Source organism: Hyla sarda, chromosome 4 (assembly GCF_029499605.1).
Source record: "Hyla sarda isolate aHylSar1 chromosome 4, aHylSar1.hap1, whole genome shotgun sequence".
Classification (NCBI taxonomy): Eukaryota; Metazoa; Chordata; class Amphibia; order Anura; family Hylidae; genus Hyla; species Hyla sarda.
In genome coordinates, this window is record NC_079192.1 from 291,693,347 (window position 1) to 291,705,539 (window position 12,193).

Below are 12,193 nucleotides of genomic sequence, written 5' to 3' on the forward strand. Positions count from 1 at the left end.
TTTGTCACATCCCCCCCTCTATGTCACATTCCCCCCCCCCTTATCACATTCCCCCCCCCTCTATGTCACATTCCCCCCCCTTATCACATTCCCCCCTTATCTCATTCCCCCCTTTGTCACATTCTTCCCCCCCCCCCCCTTGTCACATTGCCCCCTGTCACATTCATCCCCCCTTGTCACCTTTTCTTGTCCTGCAGTAACACACACTAGGTTTGCCGGGCAGATTTCAAACCTAGTGTATTTGCTGCAGAACAAGTCCTTTCCCCTTCAGCCAATCACTGGCTTGACAAGTGACACCACAGCGCCCGGTGTTTGGCTGAAAAGGGAAAGGTCCCACAAGGTGAATAATGAAGAGAGGACACCCCGGACCGCACGGAGGGGAACGGCATCTGCAGGGACAAGGTGAGCAGAAGGTTTTTTGTGTTTTTCTACCAGGGTGCCTCCAGCTGTTGTGAAACTACAACTCCCAGCATGCCCGGACAGCCTTTGGCTGTTCGGGCATGCTAAGAGTTGTAGTTTTGCAACAGCTGGAGGCCCTCTGGTAGGGAAATACTGACTTTTAGTATTTTGTCTTTCCCTGCTCTGGCCGGCCCCCGCCACGGGAGCCGACCCAAGCAGATAATCACATGTTTTCCCGGGCCCTGTATCGCTATATTGCAGAAAGCAAAAATCGCGATTCCATTGCTTTTGCAATATATCGTTCAGCACGGCCGGCAACTCTGCAATTCTACCCGAGCGTGACTCGGGGTTACCGCTCCTGGCAGGGAAAATTAACCCCGAGTCACGCTCGGGATAACCGCTAAGAAGGTTAATCTAATTGCCCAAAAACAGCAGTTTTTATCCCAGAGCTGCTCTTCCTGCCAGTGTTAGCGGACAGAAAATTGAAATCATCGGAAGCCATAACTTCAGCTACGGAGTCCTGTATAAATCTCTGCCCAGACAAATGCACTGTATTGAACTCGATTCATGTCTCAATGCTGGTCATGTTAAAGGGGTTCTCCACCATAAGGTGATTTTAGTATGTACCTGGCAGACAGTAATGGACATGCTTAGGAAGGATCTGCACTTGTCTTGGGGCTAAATGGCTGTGTTGTGAGATTACCATAACACTGTGGCTAGCTTTTTGTGAACTTGTATTTCCTGTTTGACTTTTCTTCTTTTGCCTACAAATCCCATAATTCCATTTTCCTCCCTTCCACACATCAGCCACCCTACCCATTGAAACATAAATGAGCTGCATCCATTCAAAGACCTGTGGTTTTCAATCAGGGTGCCTACAGCTGTTGCATTAGTTGCAGACTGATCTCTACCCCACCAAGCGATTGCTCCACCCATTGAAGCGGACAGGCTCCCTGTCATCAGCTGACTAGTGAGTCAGGTCTTGGCCGCATTGCAACCTGGGAGACAACAGTCATTTTGGATGCTGTTAAAAATAAATATTGGAGGGAAAATCACAGAAGAATTGTGATAAAACCTTCACACACAGGTACAGACACTATATTATGAACTACACTAACTTTACAGCCCCTGTAGCATAGTCAAATAAAAAAAAATCCTGGAATACCCCTTTAAGATGGCCATATACATTAGATGCTTGTTTTTCTGAAAGTTAGCTCTCATAGCTCTCCCATGCATACTAAACTCAGCCAATTCTGCACAGAGCGAATGTTTACTTCAACAGGGAAAAATGCCATTGCCCTTGGATATTCTGTGCCAGCTAGGATTATTACACAAAAGACCTGTGGATGTCTTCATGTTTCTCAAAGAGCCTGTTTACAACTGGTCTTGCATGTTTTTTCTCTTTTTTTGTACTTCATGTATTAGAACATTATTTTAAGCATTATCTTAACTAAAAAGTCAAATGAGAATACACCCCCCTTATATAGAGCAAATTTTGTGTAATTAATTTTCAGTCCACAATACATTTTGCTTAGAGGTCCTTTTCTTTGAGAAGACCACCTTTTTTTAATGTAGATCTGCGCTGTCTTCTCAAAGAGATTTCACTTCAATAACAAATTATTTTGTCATCAGTTTCAATCTATCTTGAAAAATCTAAATTTTTATGCTGGGTTCACACATAGTAGTTTGGTCTTTATTTTGGTCACTATTTTTAGACAAAATCAGGAGTAGAACTGAGACATATAATGTAAAGATTTGCACATTTCTCACATCTGGTTTTCCTGCACCCATCCAATATTAAAAATTTTATTTTTTTTTTACTGGTGGGTCCATAAACTATAATGAAAACTATTCTTTTAATAATCAACCATTTTATTCAATCTTGGTATTTTGAGGAATATTTTGAACTATGTGAATTTATTTGTATGTTTTTTAGCTTTTGCCATGAATAGATTTCTATTTATCCAGCTTTTATTATCAAATTGAGATGAAAAAGAAAATTATCGACTGAACGCATAAAAAACGATATTATGTGTCTTGTTATTTCTCTGCATTATGAGTTACAAATACAACTCTAAACAGATTTGCCCGGGGTTAAATAATACATACAGGTCCTTTGATTGAAAGGTTAATATGCAGATTATAGAATTTGTAGTACTATGACTTTTTCCATGGGTCACTTTTACATTTCAGTTGGTAGCTATATTGCTAAATGGTTTATTTTACAAGGTCTCCAGAATGGGATTCTCCAGACTCAAAGTTCACAGTGTCTCTGTGGGTTAATTGCCCTGTTGTCTGCAGAATATCCTTACGGCAGAAAACTAATTTCCGCCATGGTCAAAAGGGTCCTAGTTCAAATTCACTTCAGCAATGTGTTTAGCAGATCTCACAAATACATTCCTCCTCACTCCTAGGAATGTGCTGTATCTGGTAATTAAATCCATCCTTCCTTTAGCTGGCCACAGTGCACTCATTTTACCCCATTTGTCAACCTAGGTTTCCCAAAAAGCATAAGCACATGCACCTACATGATGGCAAATCTTACCTGTCAGGTAACTAGTATTTATGTAAGGTTTTTGTGGTCCATAATGATTAGATTAGGTTACTCTAAGACACATTTTAATCTTTTCTGAGACGTATTTGTGTTTATTTCCGGACATGGCTTTAGGGAGAGTTCACACATGACGCACATTTGTGGTAGATGAATAGGGCAGTTGCAGAAATTTCTCTGGCAAATCTGCGACAGGTGAATTCACCCTTAGGCCTTGTTCACACACAGTAAAATTGTCAGCTTCTTTTTATTAGCCGGAAAACAGTGTTCTTATGAAAAATGGTCAGGTTATGTACTTGTGACGTTTTTTCCAATGGCCGTTAGATAAATTAGAAGTTTCTTTATTTTCAGGGTTTAAAAATAAATCTGCAGATTTTCTTAACCAATTTGCATAAAACTGCTTATATATATAGTAGTTAGGAGTAGCCGTATTAGTCCAGTAATGCAAAAAGCGAAATCAGCTGTAGTTGCAGTATCTTGTAATACCTTTTTTATTGGACTAACAAGATGTTGGAGAGACAAGCTTTCGGGATTCCTCCCTTTATCAAGTCTATACTTGAGTCTATACTTGACTATATATATTTTTTTTATTGGCAAAAAAACAGCCACTACACATCTTATCCCCTATCCAAGGGATAGGAGATAAGATGTCTGATCGCAGGGGTCCCTGGGACCCCCTCTTTTTCTGTGCAGCACCCGGCATTCATTTAGAACGCTGGGTGCTGGCGGCGGGGGTCGCAATGTCATGGTCACGCCCCTCATGACGTCACGCCATGCCGCCTCAATGCAAGTCTATGGGAGGGGGCGTCACGCCCCCTCCCATAGACTTGCATTGAGGGGGCATGGCATGACAGCACAAGGGGCGTGGACATGACGTCACGACCCCTGCCGCCCACTTCAAGCATTCGGAACTAAATGTTCAGAACCCTGGGGCAGCAGAGTACCCCCACAGATTTACATGAGTAAAATACCACTACCAGTAATATGAATGAAATTTTAAGAAATTGGTTTCATGTACTGTGGGAAAAGCTTGAAAGGAAATCCACAAAGAAACTCACCTGCAGTGCAGGTAATGTATATGTCATTTTATGTTGTGGCTCTGATGTGGATATACTGCAGATTTCCTCATAGACCTCAGTGGGGTTAGTACAAATCTGCAATAAATGCACACTGTGGCAGTTTTTTTCTGCAGAAGCCCCGCAGATCCTAGGCAAATCTACAATTTTAAATGTATAAATACACAAAAATCTATTTACATGTGGTTGCACACTGCAGCAGAACCATTCTGTGTCAAAGTGCCTTTAAAGGGGTTCTCCGGTGCTTATACATCTTATCCCCTATCCAAAGGATAGGGGATAAGATGCCTGATCGCCGGAGTCCTGCCGTTGGGGACCCCCGGGATCTCGCACGCGGCACCCCGTTTGTAATCAGTCCCCGGAGCGTGTTCGATCCGGGTCTGATTACGGGCGACTACCGGGCCTGCGGCGTGTGGCGTCCCGCCTCCGCCCCCGTGTGATGTCACGCTCCGCCCCTCAATGCTAGCCTACGGGAGGGGGCGTGATAGCTGTCACGCCCCGTCCCGTAGGCTTGCATTGAGGGGTGGAGCGTGACGTCACACGGGGGCGGAGGCGTGACATCACACGCCGCCGGCCCGGTGGTCGTTCGTAATCAGACCCGGAGCGAACACGCTACGGGGACTGATTACAAACGGGGTGCCGCATGCGAGATCCCGGGGGTCCCCAACGGCAGGACTCCGGCGTTCAGGCATCTTATCCCCTATCCTTTGGATAGGGGATAATATGTGTAAGCACCGGAGAACCCCTTTAAAACTGGAGTCTGACAACTAAAGAAAATGTGAATAAGCCCTACATTACGATTTTAGTTACTTTTCCCAAGTAGAACAATGCAACTGACTAGAAACAAAAAAAATCTACTTTCTGAGCAGTTCCTATTTTTTTAGTTATAGGTTGCCATTATAGCTGTGTTTAGAAACTATTTTCTCTAAATAGAGTCCACAACCTGTTCCCATGATACATCTCTGTCCTAATATACTTAGAGCTCCCCATACCTAATCTGCAAAACCTTCTACTCCACACTAGTTTGTGTTTTACATCATAATCTCCAAGATTTCTCAAGCCTGAACCTCTAACCTGCTATAAACACAACGATTATAAGCTACTTGTAAACTCACCTACTGTACCTTTCCCTTTTCTTACAGACTGTAAGGCCTCACGGGTTTCCTATCTTTCTGTGCAAGTCTTTCTGTATCTTAAGTCTTAAATTTTTCATAATGTGCAGTTTGTTATGTATTTAAATTTCTCTGTATTTCATTTGTACAGCTCTCAGAAAGTCAATGGCACTACAACAACAAAACAGTATAACGAAGCAGGATACCAGCTTTCAAGGCTAAGAGGACGATTTACCACAGTGGGGATCAAGGGTTGAACAGGTCAAAAACCCAGCCCACAAGAACTGTTGAAAAATGGTGACAGCTGTCAATAAAATCTCATGTCTATGTCTATTATAGTGTTGTCTACATAAAAGTTGCAATTTTTGCAAGCCTCACCCTCTTTCAGTAATATTTCAATATTTTCTTTAAAAAATAAAAATAAACTAAAACGTCATCAAATTCTGGCATATTATGGTGCACAGATGTATATATGTTTTTAAATCTGCCATTGAAGCATTTAAAAAAGAAGCTTACAGAAGACAAGTTTAATGAGAACAACACATAACTTCTGGCCAAAAATTAAAACCTTTTTACTACATGAAAAATCAATGTATAAATTAGACTAAAAGTGAAAAAGTAACACGGAACAGGAGATACAAAATGTATGAAGTAATATTAAAATGTACAGGATTGCCCTGTTTGACATTGTGCAGATTTTAGGAACTTTAAGTCGAGAAAAGGCTAAAGGTTGGTACATGTTCTTTGCCAACTTCACATTAATGTTGAAGGTAATATGTAGCAAGTTCACTTTTGGCATCGAAGTCAGCTTGTTCTTTATAGAGATTTCAATATTTTAGAGCTGAGAAAGTCATTATTCTCAGCAGAAAAAAGGAAAATTCACAGTGACATTGCCATCTCTCTGAAAAGTTCTATGTTACTTCTCCTTAAGAACTTCCTGAATTGTTTTTATGTGAGTTTCAAAGACTCAAAACGAATCAATACTTTCCCCTGTATTTGAGTAAACATGAACATGGCACAAAAGGGTTATTTGAATGGCAAACACTCTATACTGAAATGTTTGCTGAGTGCAGTATATGCAGTGACACAAGTGTGATTCTTTCCATTAGCGCCAGCTATTATATATGTGCATCTGTGCATGGACAAAGTGTTTTAGTAAAAACTTACACAACTTTTGTCCTCAAAATGCATTGATACATCAAGCAATTTTCCTCAAGCACAAATAACCTATAGCTAGCCCATCATTATATTTTCTGTAATCCCCCTTACCATGTTAAATCCGAGAAGTTTACAGAATAGCATAATATATTAAAGGGGTACTCCCCCCACCCCCCTCCACACATCTTATCCCCTATTAAAAGGATAGGGGATAAAATGTCTGATCACGGGGGTCCCGCCGCTGGGGACCTCCGCGATATCCCTGCTGCACCCGGCATTCGTTTAGCGCGTTGGGTGCAGCATCTGAGGCTCGTGACGTCACGGCCACGCCCTCTCAATGCAAGTCTATGACTCCCATAGACTTGCATTGAGGGGGCGTGGCCGTGAAGTCACAAGCGGGGCGTGGCATCACAAGCCTCCGACCAGCATCACCAGTCATCCGGCAAGGATCGAAGTTCACTCTGTGCACGGGATGTCTGGAGTGCCGCAGCCGAGATTGCAGGAGTCCCCAGTGGCATGACCCCACGATCAGACATCTTATCCCTATCCTTTGCATAGGGAATAAGATGTCTAGGGGCGGAGTACCCCTTTAAGCACCACCAATATAGTACTAATAGTTCTAAGAAACTTTCACTAGGCGTTTCTTCAATATGCCAAAGTGATCCAAAAGCTAGAACAATAAGCCATGAAGAAATTAAATTCTTAGTAGTTTATCTGCAGTCCATCATTAACTTCCTGTTGTGTATGCACTCCCTAAAAGTATAGGCTGCAGGCCAAACCTCACATACACAGAAACATCATTAGAATTATTTTATAATTTAATATATGGCCAATGATTCTTAGTGTGATGTACCAATAAGCATGGCAAAATACATTTGTGTTAAAAATCCACTCAACATTTATGGATTTACTGTGGCCACGAATTATCAGCTTTGTATGCATCCTTTATTTGGCTGGTTTCTATGACCCCTGTACTAATCGGTGCATTCTCTAATCCATGCCAAAGCAGAACTGTGTTTACACACACTCAGATGTTAACTCCTTCCATAACAGTAAAGGAGTGGGCACCCACAACCCTCCTTTGTAAAACTGACATTTAGAAAGTTAAGACGAACTCAACACTTAAAACTAAAGCTCTCCTCACATGTCAGTTTTAATAAATACTTGCATTGCCCATAATAAAACAATTCTGAAACAATGCATTGTGTCAGTATTCTATTATTCCCTATGGAAATGTAGGAATAACACTGACAACTGGGTGTTACAGATGTGTGTCTCTACATAATCTGACAGTGACAACTAGTGGTGACACTAGAAGACTGTGGAGGGACACACCCAGTTATTCATAAATATTCAGGAAGACCTATGTAAGAACAGCACAATGCAAACATTCTCCAGAAGAATTATTACATGGGAAATTCCAGGATTTACTGAGGCATATATGTCATGAGTGGTGATAGGTCGTCTATAAACATTAGGGTTAAATTGGAGAGGAGCTACCTAGTTGTCGACCCTATAAATAGAGAACATGCGTGTGGAACAGTTTCTACAGCTGCTTTATGTGTGAAGAAAAGCTCTAACGTATATCAGAATTTGTATAGAATGGGCTCCAAATGTGCTGTCAGGACCTTAGACAATTGGAGGTTGTTTGGTGGGGGGGGGGGAGGGGGGTTACCCAATAGAACAGTGAACACTCTACAATTGGACTTCTAAGGAGATTTAAATTCTACAAGAAGAAACAATCTGTTAAGATATTATTTTATATGAGCAATTTGTATTAAAGAAGGCTTAGCTTTTTATTGTAGACGGAATAAAGCTCTACGCCAACTAAAATTGCAGTAAAATAGGTATAAGCAGCAATTTTTCATCTAATTATGTGTTCTACTAAAGTCTATAAAAAAAAAAACAACCATAAGCACAAGATTGCATTAAAAAAGGCTGTAATTCCAACTTACTTCGAATTATGCTTTTTTTTTTATACAATGTGTGCACTGACTCACTGACATTGACTTTATTGGAACAAATTAACTGATTCTTAAAAAAAAAAAAAAAAAAAACAGCAGCTTTTTTGTTTTCATTTTACACTGTGTGAACCTAGCCATAACCTTTAAATAACAGCTTATTAAATTGATGTTTTACCTGACTTTTTCCCCCATTTCATAATGGCATCAGCCATACTTTCTGCGATCCCTGCTAATCTCAAAGCAGCTTCTCCTAATATAAGAGCATCTGTATGAATGAAACTTGAGCGTTGCATCACTTCATAGATGAGACATAGAATGTAGATCCACTGGAAGAAAAATGTAAATAGTTTATAAAAAATGTAATTTATGAATCTCTTGATTATGTCTTTGACATTACATTATCAATACATGATGATTCAGCAGTCTACAAATTGGGTAAGTATATGTAGTCTGTAGGTACTGTACAGCTGACTAAGGAAAAGTATAAGGGTACATTCATACGTAACTAATCCACTGCGGATTTTCTGCTGCTGTAGAGGAAATCTTCAAGAGGAATTCCAGCTGCGGGCAACCTGCAGTGTATTATTCACATGTGAACATACCCTAAGCCTATTTTGGCACTACAATTCTATTATTTACAGTCAAATTCTCTACAATCTCTCAACCCCTTATTTTCTTTTAATACAAAGAAAGCAGGAACATTTTTTGGAAGAACACACAACAGTGTGGTTTCATCCTGACGTTGTGTATTCCATTTTTTCCCTACTTCATGCTAAAAATGTGTATTAGCAAGAAGTAGGAGACAGATGGACAGGAGCATGCCTTTAGGATCTGACTAAAGAGTTTGTATGTAGATTTTATGCAGAGTAATTTTATATGTATTCTGTGAAAAGGTGTTCAAACACAATTACTCTACAATGGGTCACACTCACCTTGCTATTCATTTCACATTTTTGTACAAACTTGGATCCATCTAATCCAGTTTGCATTCGCTGCACTCCAACTTTGCACTTTTGCCACAGAAATAATATGACATCGATGACAATATCTCTGTCAGGCTGCACATCCTGGAAAATAGAAAGAGTAGGTCTTACAAAAAGGTGCAGATGCCAATCACAGTACAACAAAATATGGCAAAGGTAATACAGATAGATACATTAGTACATCCTTGAATTATAATCCATGAAATTTATATCTAGAAATAAATTCACTCAACTGATCAAGTGGTAGTCTACTTCCACTGTTATACTGCTCATCCTGTCCGTGTTTCTTTCTCTTCTCATGGCCTATTCTGTGCTTCTCCCTGCTACTTAGCTTATGCAACTGTTCCTGACTTTGCCATAGGTTACTTGCACACTCCATTTCTTGAAGGCCAAGTGAACAGACCCAAAATTTTCCTTAGCCAAACATTTTTCATTACCTGGTATTTCAGACAGCTTTATTAGCCACACCATGCCAGAGCAATACATTTTAGCCTATTAGTGTCCTGTGAAGGTATTCATTTGTATGCTGTTCTATTACTGTGTTTGACCCCAGGTTGTTTCCTGACCATGTTTTTGCCTGCTGTTCTAAACCTTGCCTATATACTTGTGTTTGACCTCGGCTTGTCCCTGACTTCTGAGCCTGTGCTGCCCACCTTGACAAGTCCCCTGACTATTGACTACAAATGTACTCTACAAGCTAAACCCCCAGCCTCTACCTGGATTCTATGCCTGAGCTCTCGGTGCTTCACATCGATGAATGTTGGCCCAAAAGGCCAGTTGCCACCTATACCAGGATCAAAAGCACAGACTGTGATCAGTCTGATCAGCTTTAGTGCTTTGGAGCTTTCATTTCTAGCTAAAAGATTACCCATGAGTCATCAGACCAGACATCAACAGAATCGGCATTTCCCCTTCATCCAACCATACCCCTTCCCTTCAATTCCTTGGTTGAACTTGATGGACATATGTCTTTTTTCAACTATAATAACTATGTAACTATTCAGCTAAGACTGGGAACCCACTCAGATCCATATTGATTCAAGAGTCTGAGAATGGGGTCATAGATAAATATAATAGTGAGCATTGTCAGGTTATATGGTTGACTGCCCAACAAGTATCCATGAAACGAAAATTAAACAAGCAAAGAGCAAAAACTGTAGCTGATACCTAGTTATCAAAATAAGGGCAAAGTAAAAGAGGACAAAAAGTAGTAGGGATATATATATCCCATTGACCATGAAAAAAGCTGGGGAGAATAAGGTAGGAACATAATAAGAGCATTTTTGGGGTTATCACTGATGCTTCCAAGACTCCTAAACGTATGATTCATCTATTGAAAAATCATCCAGAATTGCATCACAATGTTATCCATTACTTTGCAAAAGATTGGTGATAACCTTTCATGGAAGCTGCAATGGCAGCCATATTTATTGTCATCAACTACTGCCAAAAATTAAATAAAAAAAAATGAATAAATTTATAAAAGAGGAAACATCCAGGATTCCTTTCTACAGTTGTTTTTTAAACATAAGGGTAAAATGCACTTTAATAAGTTATAAATATAACATTGTTCACCCTTTACAAAATCAGGAAACGTTATTTTGAGATACATTCCTTGCACTATTTTGATCAAATATTCAGTAGAAGAAAAAAAATCAAAAATATACACATACAGCTTGTGGTTATTTTGACTGCCCTGTTCCCTTTAAACTATTTATTTATTTATTTATTTTCTTTTTCCCATAAACAATAAATGCAGCCCAACAGAGCTTTGTGTCCCTCACAATAGCAGGAGAATGGCAATCCCCATTTACAGTACACAAAGCAGTCCCTGTGATTGATTTATATGCAGACCTAGACAAAACCTGTCAAGTTTCACTGATTTCTTGTCAGTCTTACTGACTGTTTGCGGTGACGCATACTTTAATGGATTATCTATCACTCACAGCTTTCAATAATTTCTCATTTAAATTTCACATTCTTTTTGGAAAAAAAATAAAAATAAATGCATGTCTACTTTTATTGTTAATGTCCTCATGCCCAAATCTGTGTGACTAGAGATAAGATTATTGTTATATGTAAGATGGAGAAGAAAGAGTTCTAGGATTTCATTGGGCTCCTGTCCAGAGGGTTGTATACCGTATATACTCGAGTATAAGCCGAGTTTTTCAGCACGATTTTTCGTGCTGAAAACGCCCCCCTCGGCTTATACTCTCCGCCTGTCAATCCCTTCATCAGTGGTCTTCAACCTGCGGACCTCCAGATGTTGCAAAACTACAACTCCCAGCAAGCCCGGGCATGCTGGGTGTTGTAGTTTTGAAACCTCTGGAGGTCCGCAGGTTGAAGACCACTGCGGCCTTCGTCATCATCCAGCCACCCCCACCCCCCTTTTGTTTTGTACTCCCCTCCCCCCGGCGGGACGTTAAGGTGAGCTGGTCCAGGCCAACTATGCTGCAGGGACCGTCCGGTGGGGATGGTTAGTCATTGCGGGCTGTCCATTTTCACAGGGGGACCTCTTCTCCGCGCTTCGGCACCGTCCCCGGAATAGTGACGCAACGTCCCTGTGCGTCATCTTCAAGGTAACGTCACTACTCTGGCGCCGACCCCCGGTGAAAATGGACAGACGGCAACGACTAACCATCCCCACCGGACGGTCCCTGTAGCATAGATGGCCCGGACCAGCTCACCCTAACGTCCCGCCGAGGGGAGGTGAGTACAAAACAAAAGGGGGGGGGGGGGGTGGCTGGATGATGACGAAGGCCGCAGTGGTCTTCAACCTGCGGACCTCCAGAGGTTTCAAAACTATAACACCCAGCATGCCCGGACAGCCGATGGCTGTCCGGGTATGCTGGGAGTTGTAGTTTTGAAACCTCTGGAGGTCCACAGGTTGAAGACCACTGATGAAGGGATTGACAGGCGGTGATGATGAAGGGGGGGGGGGGGGGGGGTG

General features: G+C 41.2%; 1 protein-coding gene across 1 annotated transcript in view; it reads right to left on the reverse strand.

The window, feature by feature from the left end:
- Window positions 1-12,193, reverse strand: part of CFAP54 (cilia and flagella associated protein 54) — a 395,393-nt gene that overhangs the window by 315,627 nt on the left and 67,573 nt on the right. Inside the window, exons 14-15 of the mRNA XM_056574483.1 lie at window positions 9,193-9,327; window positions 8,436-8,586 (exon numbers count right to left, since the gene is read on the reverse strand). Of these exons, the coding sequence (XP_056430458.1) occupies window positions 8,436-8,586; window positions 9,193-9,327 (286 nt within the window). The remainder of the gene's footprint in view (window positions 1-8,435; window positions 8,587-9,192; window positions 9,328-12,193) is intronic.